Here is an 18,008-nt window from a genome sequence, read left to right as displayed (position 1 = left end):
GAGAATAAATTTAGGCAACTCAAGTGAATTGACATTGAGACGTATATTTTATTTACAATAAAACGTTTGAACAAATACCTGCCGTTTATAAGGTTTCCTTCCCAGCGAGGATGTGACAAACAAACTTGGAAAACGACTACTCATTCTCGAGGTAGATAGTCCGCCGATAGATAGCCTGAATTTCATTGATACTCTATTTTTCTTACGATTAAATGTAATTTATGATTAATTAATTTGTTCACGCTACAGGATGAGGAGGTAGGCCTGGGTTTAATATGTAAAGAAGCAATTCTTTTTCATTCTACATTTCTGTACTAATATATTTTATTACGTAAATACAATTTTCAGTACATTACATAGCGATATATGGTGGTATATTCATTTTTTCTTCTTTTTTTTTTTTGGTTAACAGATATCACATTACAAACAGTGGAAATTTGTATACTTATATTAATACAATGAATCAAATTACTAATAAAATTTGACGTGATATTACATCCGAGACAGAAGTGAAAACAATTTTAGAAAACAAAACTTACAATTAAGCATAATAGGTATCGTAACATTGGTTACAAAATGAAAAAAAAAAACAAAAAATAAAATAAAATCAGTCCGTTCGTACAGGAAACACGAGAAAAGCAATCAGTTCGTACGTAGTTCGACAATCTTAAAAAATGGTAAATTACTTTGCGTCGTTAGCAATCTGCTTCTCCTCAGCGTCGGACGGCGTAGTCGCAGGGTTCGGAGTATCCCTCACGGCCGGTTTCCCGGTGTGCTGAATTTTGATGCTCCTCTCGCCCTCGACCTTGAGCTGCTCCTTCCTCGGTGCCGTGATGGTCAGGACGCCGTCGGAGGACAAGCTCGACGAGACGTCGTCGATGTTGCACTGATCGGGGATCAGGTATCGCCGTTCGAACTGGCGAGACACCCAGCCGTGCTCGTCGCGTTTCTCCTCGTGCTTGGCCGAGACGACGACGCACTTGTCGACCACCTTCACGTTTATCTCCTCGGGCTTGAACTGCTGCACGTCAAGGATGACCTTGAACTGATCCTTGTCGGCCTTGACTACCGACGAGCCGGTGTTCCCGTAATTGAGAAGAGCTCCCCATGGTCTGTAGTACAAGGATCCCGGGGATCTGCGGTTGACAAGCGACGGGGCGAGGAGTTGATCAGGGCGAAGACCGACACCGAAATGCTGGTCGATCAGGCTGTGCGGCTCGTCCAAGTCTTCCCACCAGTTGGAGAACAGCAACGGAATCAGCGACATTTTTTCGATGGCCTTACGACGATGCTTCCTTCTCTTCGGTAAATAGCACTCTTTGCTTCGAGTAATCGGGGTAATGTTAGCTTCTTGTAGATGTTGCGCAGGTAATGGCTTGACAGCTATGCAGCTTGCCTCAGCTTCGCTTTCTTTCTTGATATGTTTGCTCTGTTGCGATTCAAACTGTTTTGAAACGCGGCCCGAGCTGCGTTCAATTTATACCGTCGAGCCGGCGCGGCGTGGCGGCGTGTCTGCTGCGGAATAATCTCGACGCTGTGAGCCTTGCCGGCCGGCTCGCGCAGCAGACGATACGATACGAGAATCTACTCGACGCATCGAACAAATAAACTGCGGCGTAGTTTCTCGCGAATTTCTCGGTGATTCTTTCTTTTTCTTTGACGAAAATTCACGTGCAGATACTCGGTGCATCTGCTCTACCGTATGCGAACCCGCAAGTAATGTACGGTACATAAGGGTGGTTCATTTTAAATGTTTTATTTTATTTCTCAGACGCCACTTTAATAACTTGTGACAAATATTGATAAGAAAATGGCATTAAAACCTGGCGAACGGAGGAAATTATTTATAAGCCGCTACCAATTATTATCATGTTTTTAATTTCTTTCAATGTTTACGACAGCGTGTTTTTTGTGTAATCAAGAGCAAACTGCGCCCAACAATTCCGCAGTTAGCTGTTCTCGTCTTTTATCCGACGGATTAATCGTCTCGGAGACATCTGGATAACAGTTTTTGTTACCGAAATGGGAGTATCGCGTCGCTTTAATGTTCCTGTTTCGTTTTCAATACTGATTTTTGATGAACAATGTTTGTAAAAATAAATAAAAAATATTACACTAATCGATAGCGAGCTCTAAATATTTTCCTACTTTCTCCAAGTTTTACAGAAATTTTTTTTCCCAGTATTTCTGACAAACTTTTCGAGCGGCAACATAAAAAAAAAAGTTAAAAAATGAACCACCCTACTATACCATACATATACATCCTTCAAATTACGAAAATATAGGAAAGAACTATTTTGCAGATCAAATTCGGAGTTACTAATAACGCGTATTTTTTTCACTCCTTAGCAAACAGCGTAATTAAGGCAGAATCAGCTACGAAACGTATATCACGCGGCTGCCATAACAAGCTATTTATTGTTTCAATTATCCACAAGCAGAGCCTGGATTCCGTAAATTAATTAAGTTATATTTATAATCCAGGAGCGGTTGTATAACACGGTGGACTGTATTGATCCGAATTGGGAGAGTCCGTTATAATTTCGTTGAGCATGTAAGTATTGCACGCTTGATTCAGATTACGGTTGATGAATTTCTAGTTCCACCACCTTCTGGGTTCTTCGAGGAGGGTTCGACTTGTTATTAGCCTCTCCGCCCAGGTGAATGCTCAGCGGACCTGTATTGCTTTGGGTATTACAAATGCGTTTCTAGAAATTGATACAGCTGCTATTTTCAAAAGCTCTCGCTTCACTTTACAGCAGCTGGAGTTTATTTCTGGACATCCTCTTTACAAATCGTAATGGAGATATTTACAAACCGGCGCTGCAGCTTATGCCATGCCTGTGTACGTAATTCGCAGTAAGAAGACGAACAACAAGTCGTTTCAACATCGAGTCTCAAGAATTCGGAATTCGTTACTGCAGAAAAACCAAATGAAAAATTTCGTGTCTCGTTACGTAATGTTACTCGGTGCTAATCGAGTTGCAAAGACGTTAAAAAAATTTTGATATCAATTCCTGTTGGCATTCTATCACCTTTATTACTGCTTATGAATAATTCTGTATTTTATTTAATTTATTCTGATTGTTTCCAACATTTGGGGCAGTTTAACAGAAAACCAGAAAAACACTACATTTATCAGAATAATAATTGTAAATGATAACACGAGATATAATTATGCGTATTTTTCATGGTTATATTTTTTTTTATTTGTATTTTTCTATCATCGAATTGCAGTTGTGAGTTTCTTTATGTTTTTTCGCTCACAACTCACAGATGAAATATAAATCTAAAAATATATGCAATCTTGTTTCCTAAACATATTTCATGCATGCATGTTATGTATTTGCATACAACCGTTGTTAAAATTAAACTCCGTTCACCGCACGAAAACGTAAGTATTTGTATACCTGTATTTTTATAATATACGTAAATATTCCGTTGAATGAGCAGAAACGGTTTCAATTTTATTGTGTTTAGGGTTAGAAAATTTTATTCCCTGGTCAAAATGATTCCTACGATTTTCTAAGAATTTTTATGGAAAATGGGACATTTCGTACAATTTTGTACGAAAAATTGTTGTCGTACAAAGTAGTAAATATGCGTAGTTTCTCATGAAAACCTGTAGATTTTAATGAATATTTGTATTTTTTCAGTAAATAATCTACATCTTACAATTTTGTACAAATTAATACGAAATGTAGCAATTCCCCTGAAAATACGTAGTAGTGGGAATTTTCACCAGGGTTCTCCAGAGAATTCCATTAACCAGAATATTCTATTATCCAGCAAATTCTCGAAGTTTCAGCGCTTCGTTCGATCGACGAGCATCTACGCTCCCCACCAGCAGCAGTAGGTCGCCCCCCCCCCAGCTGCCGCTTCGCAGCGAATATATATAACAGGACGTGCTGCGTCACGGCAACGTCAGATTTGAACATTGAAGCGCGCGCGATCGAGCAGCATTTGAATCGCCCGGAGTGAAAACATTCGAGTTGTGCGTTGAAAAAGAAGAGCTGTAATTATCGTGTGATCAAGAGCATCGCGATTTCATCGAAAGAATAATATGTCTCTGCTACCAATCTTGCTTTCCGACGTCCTCGACGAGTTCGAGAGTCCCAGCGGCATCCTCGACAGGCACTACGGGATGTCCCTCAGCCCGGAGGACCTCTTCGAGTATCGTTCGCCGAGGTGTTCGGATGTCCTGCTCTACAGACCGGTGAGAAAATTGCATGGAAAGAGGTACACGCCCTACGAAACTCGGCTCGTGAACAAGTCGAAGGGCGGCGCCTCCGTCATCAAAGCGGACAAAGATAAGTTCCATCTGACATTGGACGTTCAGCATTTCGCCCCGGATGAGATCTCGGTTAAGGTAGTCGACAACAACGTGGTCGTCGAAGGAAAGCACGAGGAGAAGGAGGACGATCAAGGTTGGATCTCGAGGCAGTTCCTGAGGAGGTACATGGTGCCGTCACAATGCGACATTGAGCAGGTACGATCGAGCTTGTCGTCCGACGGAATCCTGACCATAACTGCGCCGAGAAAAGACGCGCCGCCAATTGAGAATCGTGAGAGAGTTATCGAGATTAAACGCACCGGAAAACCGGCTGTCATGCAGGAGAATGAAATGTCTGAGAAACAGATCGGCGGAAAATTGCAGGAGGAGCAACGTAGGAAGAAGGACGAGATCGCCGTGGAAAAGAAGAAAACTATCGCGGCTGCCTAAAGAATTACTGTTCATTTTGTTTCCAAGTTTTGCGTGTGTAACACCATGATATAAGACTGATGACGTTAGTCTTAGTTCATATTTCAATCATATCACTTTATATGTGACATGTAGGAAAAAAATATTGGATTCATTAACTGCATTTAAAATTACACATATTACAACCATATTTCATGTAATAGAACGATAACTTACTATTAGCTAGGATATTAGCTCGTACTTTTGGTATACTGCTGGAAAGTGTACAACGTATCTTACTAGATGTATCAATGATCGTATCAATAAACATTTTCTTTGATACAGAATCTGTTTGTATTTGATAGTTGTGTTGAGGTTCCACAAAACAAAGTAACGAGGAGATTTCATTGCATTTCCTGAACTGTTGTTGATTCGGGATTTTGGACTACTTTTATTGAAGTTGACTGTGACTTTCGATAGGCTGTTGATCGAAGGTAGCTTCAAAGCTACACGCTATAAGTTTTCTCTCGCGGAATGACTTCAATACAGCGTTGAAGTGAGTTGATTTAAAACTTTAAAAACTTGCCTGGGATATAATCTTTCGGACCTAATATTTCTCGTTTCGAAATGAACTTGGGTGACACTGACTCGAATATTTAATTGGAGATATACATACACATTCTCTGGTTCTGTCGATTGTTTTTGAACATTTTTCGATAATGCTGGAATCATTCCGACAATCGAAAACAAATGTTGTTTTGCAATTCAAACTTATTACGGGCAGAGTAGTTCTGCTGTGCGCGATAGTTGAGAAGTCAAAACCTGCAGGGCCAGTGATTTACTCATAGCTTTGCTGATGCTCCTACGCTTGAGTTACTGGGTTTTCGGCGATGCTGGAAGCCGAATTAGGAACAAAAGAGTCATACCAATCAAATCTGTGATGAATTATATTTGCCGTAAAGAACAGTCAGACCAACCCTTTTGCATTTTTGCAAAACCTGAATTTTCGACATTTTTCAGCAGGTGCTTTTTCGCTCGCCATTTCTCTCCTGTTGGTCCTACGCTGTTTTCGCTGCGTTTTCTGAGTTCCTTGGGGTCCAATTGGTCGGAAAAGTGTCATACGAATCAATTCTGAGACGAAAAATTTTTTGGTGAAAAAAAAAGGAAGGTTAACCCCTTTGTATTTTTGGCGAAAATTTTCGCGATTTTCAAAAGTGCTGGAATAAATTAATTGTGGCACTATTCCGACGTAATTTTGCGAGAAAAATCGATTGGGCGCTGTCCCAATACGCTGCGATCAACGCATCGAAAGTTACAGCCAAAAAACGAAAACCTGAATTTTCGACATTTTTCAGCAGGTGCTTTTTCGCTCGCCATTTCTCTCCCGTTGATCCCACGCTCCTTTTGCTGCGTTTTCTGAGTTCCTTGGGATCCAATTGGTCGGAAAAGAGTCATACGAATCGATTCTAAGTTGAAAAATTTTTTGGTGAAAAAAAAAGGAAGGTTAACCCCTTTGTATTCTTGGCGAAAATGTTCGCGATTCTCAAAAGTGCTGGAATCAATTAATTGTGGCACTATTCCGACGTAATTTTGCGAGAGAAATCGATTGGGCGCAGTCCCAATACGCTGCGATCAACGCATCAAAAGTTACAGCCAAAAAACGAAAACCTGAATTTTCGACATTTTTCAGCAGGTGCTTTTTCGCTCGCCATTTCTCTCCTGTTGGTCCTACGCTGTTTTCGCTGCGTTTTCTGAGTTCCTTGGGGTCCAATTGGTCGGAAAAGTGTCATACGAATCAATTCTGAGACGAAAAATTTTTTGGTGAAAAAAAAAGGAAGGTTAACCCCTTTGTATTTTTGGCGAAAATTTTCGCGATTTTCAAAAGTGCTGGAATAAATTAATTGTGGCACTATTCCGACGTGATTTTGCGAGAGAAATCGATTGGGCGCAGTCCCAATATGCTGCGATCAACGCATCGAAAGTTACAGCCAAAAAACGAAAACTTGAATTTTCGACATTTTTCAGCAGGTGCTTTTTCGCTCGCCATTTCTCTCCTGTTGGTCCTACGCTGTTTTCGCTGCGTTTTCTGAGTTCCTTGGGGTCCAATTGGTCGGAAAAGAGTCATACGAATCAATTCTGAGACGGAAAATTTTTTGGTGAAAAAAAAAGGAAGGTTAACCCCTTTGTATTTTTGGCGAAAATTTTCGCGATTTTCAAAAGTGCTGGAATAAATTAATTGTGGCACTATTCCGACGTAATTTTGCGAGAAAAATCGATTGGGCGCTGTCCCAATACGCTGCGATCAACGCATCGAAAGTTACAGCCAAAAAACGAAAACCTGAATTTTCGACATTTTTCAGCAGGTGCTTTTTCGCTCGCCGTTTCTCTCCTGTTAATCCCACGCTCCTTTTGCTGCGTTTTCTGAGTTCCTTGGGGTCCAATTGGTCGGAAAAGAGTCATACGAATCAATTCTGAGACGAAAAATTTTTTGGTGAAAAAAAAAGGAAGGTTAACCCCTTTGTATTTTTGGCGAAAATTTTCGCGATTTTCAAAAGTGCTGGAATAAATTAATTGTGGCACTATTCCGACGTAATTTTGCGAGAGAAATCGATTGGGCGCAGTCCCAATACGCTGCGATCAACGCATCAAAAGTTACAGCCAAAAAACGAAAACCTGAATTTTCGACATTTTTCAGCAGGTGCTTTTTCGCTCGCCATTTCTCTCCTGTTGGTCCTACGCTGTTTTCGCTGCGTTTTCTGAGTTCCTTGGGGTCCAATTGGTCGGAAAAGAGTCATACGAATCAATTCTGAAACGAAAAATTTTTTGGTGAAAAAAAAAGGAAGGTTAACCCCTTTGTATTTTTGGCGAAAATTTTCGCGATTTTCAAAAGTGCTGGAATCAATTAATTGTGGCACTATTCCGACGTAATTTTGCGAGAGAAATCTATTGGGCGCAGTCCCAATACGCTGCGATCAACGCATCAAAAGTTACAGCCAAAAAACGAAAACCTGAATTTTCGACATTTTTCAGCAGGTGCTTTTTCGCTCGCCATTTCTCTCCTGTTGGTCCTACGCTGTTTTCGCTGCGTTTTCTGAGTTCCTTGGAGTCCAATTGGTCGGAAAAGTGTCATACGAATCAATTCTGAGACGAAAAATTTTTTGGTGAAAAAAAAAGGAAGGTTAACCCCTTTGTATTTTTGGCGAAAATTTTCGCGATTTTCAAAAGTGCTGGAATCAATTAATTGTGGCACTATTCCGACGTAATTTTGCGAGAGAAATCGATTGGGCGCAGTCCCAATATGCTGCGATCAACGCATCGAAAGTCACAGCCAAAAAACGAAGACTTGAATTTTCGACATTTTTCGGCAGGTGCTTTTTCGCTCGCCATTTCTCTGCTGTTGGTCCTACGCTGTTTTCGCTGCGTTTTCTGAGTTCCTTGGGGTCCAATTGGTCGGAAAAGTGTCATACGAATCAATTCTGAGACGAAAAATTTTTTGGTGAAAAAAAAAGGAAGGTTAACCCCTTTGTATTTTTGGCGAAAATTTTGGCGATTTTCAAAAGTGCTGGAATAAATTAATTGTGGCACTATTCCGACGTAATTTTGCGAGAGAAATCGATTGGGCGCAGTCCCAATACGCTGCGATCAACGCATCAAAAGTTACAGCCAAAAAACGAAAACCTGAATTTTCGACATTTTTCAGCAGGTGCTTTTTTCCTCGTATCTTCTCTCCCGTTGATCCCACGCTCCTTTTGCTGCGTTTTCTGAGTTCCTTGGGATCCAATTGGTCGGAAAAGAGTCATACGAATCGATTCTAAGATGAAAAATTTTTTGGTGAAAAAAAAAGGAAGGTTAACCCCTTTGTATTTTTGGCGAAAATTTTCGCGATTTTCAAAAGTGCTGGAATAAATTAATTGTGGCACTAATCCGACGTAATTTTGCGAGAAAAATCGATTGGGCGCAGTCCCAATATGCTGCGATCAACGCATCGAAAGTTACAGCCAAAAAACGCAAACTTGAATTTTCGACATTTTTCAGCAGGTGCTTTTTCGCTCGCCATTTCTCTCCTGTTGGTCCTACGCAGTTTTCGCTGCGTTTTCTGAGTTCCTTGGGGTCCAATTGGTCGGAAAAGTGTCATACGAATCAATTCTGAGACGAAAAATTTTTTGGTGAAAAAAAAAGGAAGGTTAACCCCTTTGTATTTTTGGCGAAAATTTTCGCGATTTTCAAAAGTGCTGGAATAAATTAATTGTGGCACTATTCCGACGTAATTTTGCGAGAGAAATCGATTGGGCGCAGTCCCAATACGCTGCGATCAACGCATCAAAAGTTACAGCCAAAAAACGAAAACCTGAATTTTCGACATTTTTCAGCAGGTGCTTTTTCGCTCGCCATTTCTCTCCTGTTGGTCCTACGCTGTTTTCGCTGCGTTTTCTGAGTTCCTTGGGGTCCAATTGGTCGGAAAAGAGTCATACGAATCAATTCTGAAACGAAAAATTTTTTGGTGAAAAAAAAAGGAAGGTTAACCCCTTTGTATTTTTGGCGAAAATTTTCGCGATTTTCAAAAGTGCTGGAATCAATTAATTGTGGCACTATTCCGACGTAATTTTGCGAGAGAAATCTATTGGGCGCAGTCCCAATACGCTGCGATCAACGCATCAAAAGTTACAGCCAAAAAACGAAAACCTGAATTTTCGACATTTTTCAGCAGGTGCTTTTTCGCTCGCCATTTCTCTCCTGTTGGTCCTACGCTGTTTTCGCTGCGTTTTCTGAGTTCCTTGGAGTCCAATTGGTCGGAAAAGTGTCATACGAATCAATTCTGAGACGAAAAATTTTTTGGTGAAAAAAAAAGGAAGGTTAACCCCTTTGTATTTTTGGCGAAAATTTTCGCGATTTTCAAAAGTGCTGGAATAAATTAATTGTGGCACTATTCCGACGTAATTTTGCGAGAGAAATCGATTGGGCGCAGTCCCAATACGCTGCGATCAACGCATCAAAAGTTACAGCCAAAAAACGAAAACCTGAATTTTCGACATTTTTCAGCAGGTGCTTTTTTCCTCGTATCTTCTCTCCCGTTGATCCCACGCTCCTTCTGCTGCGTTTTCTGAGTTCCTTGGGGTCCAATTGGTCGGAAAAGAGTCATACGAATCAATTCTGAGACGGAAAATTTTTCGGTGAAAAAAAAAGGAAGGTTAACCCCTTTGTATTTTTGGCGAAAATTTTCGCGATTTTCAAAAATGCTGGAATAAATTAAATGTGGCACTATTCCGACGTAATTTTGCGAGAGAAATCGATTGGGCGCTGTCCCAATACGCTGCGATCAACGCATCGAAAGTTACAGCCGAAAAACGAAAACCTGAATTTTCGACATTTTTCAGCAGGTGCTTTTCTCCTCGTATCTTCTCTCCCGTTGATCCCACGCTCCTTTTGCTGCGTTTTCTGAGTTCCTTGGGATCCAATTGGTCGGAAAAGAGTCATACGAATCAATTCTAAGATGAAAAATTTTTTGGTGAAAAAAAAAGGAAGGTTAACCCCTTTGTATTTTTGGCGAAAATGTTCGCGATTCTCAAAAGTGCTGGAATCAATTAATTGTGGCACTATTCCGACGTAATTTTGCGAGAGAAATCGATTGGGCGCAGTCCCAATACGCTGCGATCAACGCATCAAAAGTTACAGCCAAAAAACGAAAACCTGAATTTTCGACATTTTTCAGCAGGTGCTTTTTCGCTCGCCATTTCTCTCCTGTTGGTCCTACGCTGTTTTCGCTGCGTTTTCTGAGTTCCTTGGAGTCCAATTGGTCGGAAAAGTGTCATACGAATCAATTCTGAGACGAAAAATTTTTTGGTGAAAAAAAAAGGAAGGTTAACCCCTTTGTATTTTTGGCGAAAATTTTCGCGATTTTCAAAAGTGCTGGAATAAATTAATTGTGGCACTATTCCGACGTAATTTTGCGAGAGAAATCGATTGGGCGCAGTCCCAATATGCTGCGATCAACGCATCGAAAGTTACAGCCAAAAAACGAAGACTTGAATTTTCGACATTTTTCGGCAGGTGCTTTTTCGCTCGCCATTTCTCTGCTGTTGGTCCTACGCTGTTTTCACTGCGTTTTCTGAGTTCCTTGGGGTCCAATTGGTCGGAAAAGTGTCATACGAATCAATTCTGAGACGAAAAATTTTTTGGTGAAAAAAAAAGGAAGGTTAACCCCTTTGTATTTTTGGCGAAAATTTTGGCGATTTTCAAAAGTGCTGGAATAAATTAATTGTGGCACTATTCCGACGTAATTTTGCGAGAGAAATCGATTGGGCGCAGTCCCAATACGCTGCGATCAACGCATCAAAAGTTACAGCCAAAAAACGAAAACCTGAATTTTCGACATTTTTCAGCAGGTGCTTTTTTCCTCGTATCTTCTCTCCCGTTGATCCCACGCTCCTTTTGCTGCGTTTTCTGAGTTCCTTGGGGTCCAATTGGTCGGAAAAGAGTCATACGAATCAATTCTGAGACGGAAAATTTTTTGGTGAAAAAAAAAGGAAGGTTAACCCCTTTGTATTTTTGGCGAAAATTTTCGCGATTTTCAAAAGTGCTGGAATAAAGAAATTGTGGCACTAATCCGACGTAATTTTGCGAGAAAAATCGATTGGGCGCAGTCCCAATATGCTGCGATCAACGCATCGAAAGTTACAGCCAAAACACGAAAACCTGAATTTTCGACATTTTTCAGCAGGTGCTTTTTTCCTCGTATCTTCTCTCCCGTTGATCCCACGCTCCTTTTGCTGCGTTTTCTGAGTTCCTTGGGGTCCAATTGGTCGGAACAGAGTCATACGAATCAATTCTGAGATGAAAAATTTTTTGGTGAAAAAAAAAGGAAGGTTAACCCCTTTGTATTTTTGGCGAAAATTTTCGCGATTTTCAAAAGTGCTGGAATCAATTAATTGTGGCACTATTCCGACGTAATTTTGCGAGAGAAATCGATTGGGCGCAGTCCCAATACGCTGCGATCAACGCATCAAAAGTTACAGCCAAAAAACGAAAACCTGAATTTTCGACATTTTTCAGCAGGTGCTTTTTCGCTCGCCATTTTTCTCCTGTTGGTCCTACGCAGTTTTCGCTGCGTTTTCTGAGTTCCTTGGGGTCCAATTGGTCGGAAAAGTGTCATACGAATCAATTCTGAGACGAAAAATTTTTTGGTGAAAAAAAAAGGAAGGTTAACCCCTTTGTATTTTTGGCGAAAATTTTCGCGATTTTCAAAAGTGCTGGAATAAATTAATTGCGGCACTATTCCGACGTAATTTTGCGAGAGAAATCGATTGGGCGCAGTCCCAATACGCTGCGATCAACGCATCAAAAGTTACAGCCAAAAAACGAAAACCTGAATTTTCGACATTTTTCAGCAGGTGCTTTTTCGCTCGCCATTTCTCTCCTGTTGGTCCTACGCTGTTTTCGCTGCGTTTTCTGAGTTCCTTGGGGTCCAATTGGTCGGAAAAGAGTCATACGAATCAATTCTGAAACGAAAAATTTTTTGGTGAAAAAAAAAGGAAGGTTAACCCCTTTGTATTTTTGGCGAAAATTTTCGCGATTTTCAAAAGTGCTGGAATCAATTAATTGTGGCACTATTCCGACGTAATTTTGCGAGAGAAATCTATTGGGCGCAGTCCCAATACGCTGCGATCAACGCATCAAAAGTTACAGCCAAAAAACGAAAACCTGAATTTTCGACATTTTTCAGCAGGTGCTTTTTCGCTCGCCATTTCTCTCCTGTTGGTCCTACGCTGTTTTCGCTGCGTTTTCTGAGTTCCTTGGAGTCCAATTGGTCGGAAAAGTGTCATACGAATCAATTCTGAGACGAAAAATTTTTTGGTGAAAAAAAAAGGAAGGTTAACCCCTTTGTATTTTTGGCGAAAATTTTCGCGATTTTCAAAAGTGCTGGAATCAATTAATTGTGGCACTATTCCGACGTAATTTTGCGAGAGAAATCGATTGGGCGCAGTCCCAATACGCTGCGATCAACGCATCAAAAGTTACAGCCAAAAAACGAAAACCTGAATTTTCGACATTTTTCAGCAGGTGCTTTTTTCCTCGTATCTTCTCTCCCGTTGATCCCACGCTCCTTTTGCTGCGTTTTCTGAGTTCCTTGGGATCCAATTGGTCGGAAAAGAGTCATACGAATCGATTCTAAGATGAAAAATTTTTTGGTGAAAAAAAAAGGAAGGTTAACCCCTTTGTATTCTTGGCGAAAATGTTCGCGATTCTCAAAAGTGCTGGAATCAATTAATTGTGGCACTATTCCGACGTAATTTTGCGAGAGAAATCGATTGGGCGCAGTCCCAATACGCTGCGATCAACGCATCAAAAGTTACAGCCAAAAAACGAAAACCTGAATTTTCGACATTTTTCAGCAGGTGCTTTTTCGCTCGCCATTTCTCTCCTGTTGGTCCTACGCTGTTTTCGCTGCGTTTTCTGAGTTCCTTGGGGTCCAATTGGTCGGAAAAGTGTCATACGAATCAATTCTGAGACGAAAAATTTTTTGGTGAAAAAAAAAGGAAGGTTAACCCCTTTGTATTTTTGGCGAAAATTTTCGCGATTTTCAAAAGTGCTGGAATAAATTAATTGTGGCACTATTCCGACGTGATTTTGCGAGAGAAATCGATTGGGCGCAGTCCCAATATGCTGCGATCAACGCATCGAAAGTTACAGCCAAAAAACGAAAACTTGAATTTTCGACATTTTTCAGCAGGTGCTTTTTCGCTCGCCATTTCTCTCCTGTTGGTCCTACGCTGTTTTCGCTGCGTTTTCTGAGTTCCTTGGGGTCCAATTGGTCGGAAAAGAGTCATACGAATCAATTCTGAGACGGAAAATTTTTTGGTGAAAAAAAAAGGAAGGTTAACCCCTTTGTATTTTTGGTGAAAATTTTCGCGATTTTCAAAAGTGCTGGAATAAATTAATTGTGGCACTATTCCGACGTAATTTTGCGAGAAAAATCGATTGGGCGCTGTCCCAATACGCTGCGATCAACGCATCGAAAGTTACAGCCAAAAAACGAAAACCTGAATTTTCGACATTTTTCAGCAGGTGCTTTTTCGCTCGCCGTTTCTCTCCTGTTGGTCCTACGCTGTTTTCGCTGCGTTTTCTGAGTTCCTCGGGGTCCAATTGGTCGGAAAAGTGTCATACGAATCAATTCTGAGACGAAAAATTTTTTGGTGAAAAAAAAAGGAAGGTTAACCCCTTTGTATTTTTGGCGAAAATTTTGGCGATTTTCAAAAGTGCTGGAATAAATTAATTGTGGCACTATTCCGACGTAATTTTGCGAGAGAAATCGATTGGGCGCAGTCCCAATACGCTGCGATCAACGCATCAAAAGTTACAGCCAAAAAACGAAAACCTGAATTTTCGACATTTTTCAGCAGGTGCTTTTTTCCTCGTATCTTCTCTCCCGTTGATCCCACGCTCCTTCTGCTGCGTTTTCTGAGTTCCTTGGGGTCCAATTGGTCGGAAAAGTGTCATACGAATCAATTCTGAGACGAAAAATTTTTTGGTGAAAAAAAAAGGAAGGTTAACCCCTTTGTATTTTTGGCGAAAATTTTCGCGATTTTCAAAAGTGCTGGAATAAATTAATTGTGGCACTATTCCGACGTAATTTTGCGAGAGAAATCGATTGGGCGCAGTCCCAATACGCTGCGATCAACGCATCAAAAGTTACAGCCAAAAAACGAAAACCTGAATTTTCGACATTTTTCAGCAGGTGCTTTTTCGCTCGCCATTTCTCTCCTGTTGGTCCTACGCTGTTTTCGCTGCGTTTTCTGAGTTCCTTGGGGTCCAATTGGTCGGAAAAGAGTCATACGAATCAATTCTGAAACGAAAAATTTTTTGGTGAAAAAAAAAGGAAGGTTAACCCCTTTGTATTTTTGGCGAAAATTTTCGCGATTTTCAAAAGTGCTGGAATCAATTAATTGTGGCACTATTCCGACGTAATTTTGCGAGAGAAATCGATTGGGCGCAGTCCCAATATGCTGCGATCAACGCATCGAAAGTCACAGCCAAAAAACGAAGACTTGAATTTTCGACATTTTTCGGCAGGTGCTTTTTCGCTCGCCATTTCTCTGCTGTTGGTCCTACGCTGTTTTCGCTGCGTTTTCTGAGTTCCTTGGGGTCCAATTGGTCGGAAAAGTGTCATACGAATCAATTCTGAGACGAAAAATTTTTTGGTGAAAAAAAAAGGAAGGTTAACCCCTTTGTATTTTTGGCGAAAATTTTGGCGATTTTCAAAAGTGCTGGAATAAATTAATTGTGGCACTATTCCGACGTAATTTTGCGAGAGAAATCGATTGGGCGCAGTCCCAATATGCTGCGATCAACGCATCGAAAGTTACAGCCAAAACACGAAAACCTGAATTTTCGACATTTTTCAGCAGGTGCTTTTTCGCTCGCTATTTCTCTCCTGTTAATCCCACGCTCCTTTTGCTGCGTTTTCTGAGTTCCTTGGGGTCCAATTGGTCGGAAAAGAGTCATACGAATCAATTCTGAGACGAAAAATTTTTTGGTGAAAAAAAAAGGAAGGTTAACCCCTTTGTATTTTTGGCGAAAATTTTCGCGATTCTCAAAAGTGCTGGAATAAAATAATTGTGGCACTAATCCGACGTAATTTTGCGAGAAAAATCGATTGGGCGCAGTCCCAATATGCTGCGATCAACGCATCGAAAGTTACAGCCAAAACACGAAAACCTGAATTTTCGACATTTTTCAGCAGGTGCTTTTTCGCTCGCTATTTCTCTCCTGTTAATCCCACGCTCCTTTTGCTGCGTTTTCTGAGTTCCTTGGGGTCCAATTGGTCGGAAAAGAGTCATACGAATCAATTCTGAGACGAAAAATTTTTTGGTGAAAAAAAAAGGAAGGTTAACCCCTTTGTATTTTTGGCGAAAATTTTCGCGATTCTCAAAAGTGCTGGAATAAAATAATTGTGGCACTAATCCGACGTAATTTTGCGAGAAAAATCGATTGGGCGCAGTCCCAATACGCTGCGATCAACGCATCAAAAGTTACAGCCAAAAAACGAAAACCTGAATTTTCGACATTTTTCAGCAGGTGCTTTTATCCTCGTATCTTCTCTCCCGTTGATCCCACGCTCCTTTTGCTGCGTTTTCTGAGTTCCTTGGGGTCCAATTGGTCGGAAAAGAGTTATACGAATCAATTCTGAGACGAAAAATTTTTTGGTGAAAAAAAAAGGAAGGTTAACCCCTTTGTATTTTTGGCGAAAATTTTCGCGATTTTCAAAAGTGCTGGAATAAAATAATTGTGGCACTAATCCGACGTAATTTTGCGAGAAAAATCGATTGGGCGCAGTCCCAATACGCTGCGATCAACGCATCAAAAGTTACAGCCAAAAAACGAAAACCTGAATTTTCGACATTTTTCAGCAGGTGCTTTTATCCTCGTATCTTCTCTCCCGTTGATCCCACGCTCCTTTTGCTGCGTTTTCTGAGTTCCTTGGGGTCCAATTGGTCGGAAAAGAGTCATACGAATCAATTCTGAGACGAAAAATTTTTTGGTGAAAAAAAAAGGAAGGTTAACCCCTTTGTATTTTTGGCGAAAATTTTCGCGATTTTCAAAAGTGCTGGAATAAAATAATTGTGGCACTAATCCGACGTAATTTTGCGAGAAAAATCGATTGGGCGCAGTCCCAATATGCTGCGATCAACGCATCGAAAGTTACAGCCAAAAAACGCAAACTTGAATTTTCGACATTTTTCAGCAGGTGCTTTTTCGCTCGCCATTTCTCTCCTGTTGGTCCTACGCAGTTTTCGCTGCGTTTTCTGAGTTCCTTGGGGTCCAATTGGTCGGAAAAGTGTCATACGAATCAATTCTGAGACGAAAAATTTTTTGGTGAAAAAAAAAGGAAGGTTAACCCCTTTGTATTTTTGGCGAAAATTTTCGCGATTTTCAAAAGTGCTGGAATAAATTAATTGTGGCACTATTCCGACGTAATTTTGCGAGAGAAATCGATTGGGCGCAGTCCCAATACGCTGCGATCAACGCATCAAAAGTTACAGCCAAAAAACGAAAACCTGAATTTTCGACATTTTTCAGCAGGTGCTTTTATCCTCGTATCTTCTCTCCCGTTGATCCCACGCTCCTTTTGCTGCGTTTTCTGAGTTCCTTGGGGTCCAATTGGTCGGAAAAGAGTTATACGAATCAATTCTGAGACGAAAAATTTTTTGGTGAAAAAAAAAGGAAGGTTAACCCCTTTGTATTTTTGGCGAAAATTTTCGCGATTTTCAAAAGTGCTGGAATAAAATAATTGTGGCACTAATCCGACGTAATTTTGCGAGAAAAATCGATTGGGCGCAGTCCCAATATGCTGCGATCAACGCATCGAAAGTTACAGCCAAAAAACGAAAACCTGAATTTTCGACATTTTTCAGCAGGTGCTTTTTTCCTCGTATCTTCTCTCCCGTTGATCCCACGCTCCTTTTGCTGCGTTTTCTGAGTTCCTTGGAGTCCAATTAGTCAGGAAAAGGTCATACAAATCGAATCGTAGACCCAAAATTTTTGGTCGAAAAATAAAGAAAAAGTAAGGCTGATTTCCTGGGCGTCCATTCAGTCAGGATAGGGTCATTCAAATCAAATCTGAGAACAACAATTTTTCGACCGAAAAAAGATTTTTTGCGATTTTGAAAAGTGAGGGAATATATTATTTGAGCTATTGTTCCGACGTTCTTAGTTCTTGAGAGGAATCTATTCGTAGTCATTCTCAAGCCACTGTGAACAGCGGATCAAAAGCTCAGTCCGAAGTGCAGTGGAATCTTCTCGTACGCTTTTCCTATTATCCCCACAACGTTGTAGTATTGAGTTCTAACTGAATCGTTTATCATTGATCCTTAAAACCAGCAAGCGGAATTGTATAGCAATTATTGTTATTGCAGTCTTGTGATATTAATATGCCGCAAGATCGCATCACTCTTGCAGGAATAGACGCGAATTAGTGATTTGGTTATTGAAAAGTCACAGAGAGTGATTTCATCATTTTTTATTTTGCGTAATGTATATTGTACATGTACATATATTATCATATAATATAATGTAATATTCCAGTACGTTTTTTCTATGTATGGTTTTATATCTCTTAGACAAATTAAGTTGTTCTGGAATTTTGATAGTCATTGATACTCATATATATTGTGATCAGAATATCAACTCTTTCGTATTTGATTGAAGCAACCGCTGGAAGCTAAACTGCATAGAGCAATGACTGTGCATTACATGTCTTACTAGGATCAGCTTCTCCACACCATAGGCATTCTCACTACAGGCACAATCAATGATTTCTAAATCTAGTTTA

At 40.5% G+C, this 18,008-nt stretch overlaps 2 protein-coding genes across 2 annotated transcripts; one reads left to right on the top strand and one right to left on the bottom strand.

The window, feature by feature from the left end:
- Positions 1-306: 306 nt before the first annotated feature.
- LOC124186181 (protein lethal(2)essential for life-like) lies at positions 307-1,487 on the bottom strand. Its single transcript, XM_046577644.1, has one exon. The coding sequence runs from the start codon at positions 1,265-1,267 to the stop codon at positions 683-685; it is 585 nt and encodes a 194-aa protein (XP_046433600.1). The 5' UTR covers positions 1,268-1,487; the 3' UTR covers positions 307-682.
- Positions 1,488-3,860: 2,373 nt separating this feature from the next.
- Positions 3,861-4,979, top strand: LOC124186179 (protein lethal(2)essential for life-like). Its single transcript, XM_046577642.1, has one exon. It carries the CDS (start codon positions 4,064-4,066, stop codon positions 4,721-4,723), a length of 660 nt encoding a protein of 219 aa, XP_046433598.1. The 5' UTR covers positions 3,861-4,063; the 3' UTR covers positions 4,724-4,979.
- The last annotated feature ends 13,029 nt before the right edge of the window (positions 4,980-18,008 follow it).

This window comes from Neodiprion fabricii, chromosome 7 (assembly GCF_021155785.1).
Source record: "Neodiprion fabricii isolate iyNeoFabr1 chromosome 7, iyNeoFabr1.1, whole genome shotgun sequence".
Classification (NCBI taxonomy): Eukaryota; Metazoa; Arthropoda; class Insecta; order Hymenoptera; family Diprionidae; genus Neodiprion; species Neodiprion fabricii.
The sequence above is the reverse complement of the archived record's forward strand: the minus strand, read 5'-3'. Positions and strand labels throughout refer to the sequence as shown.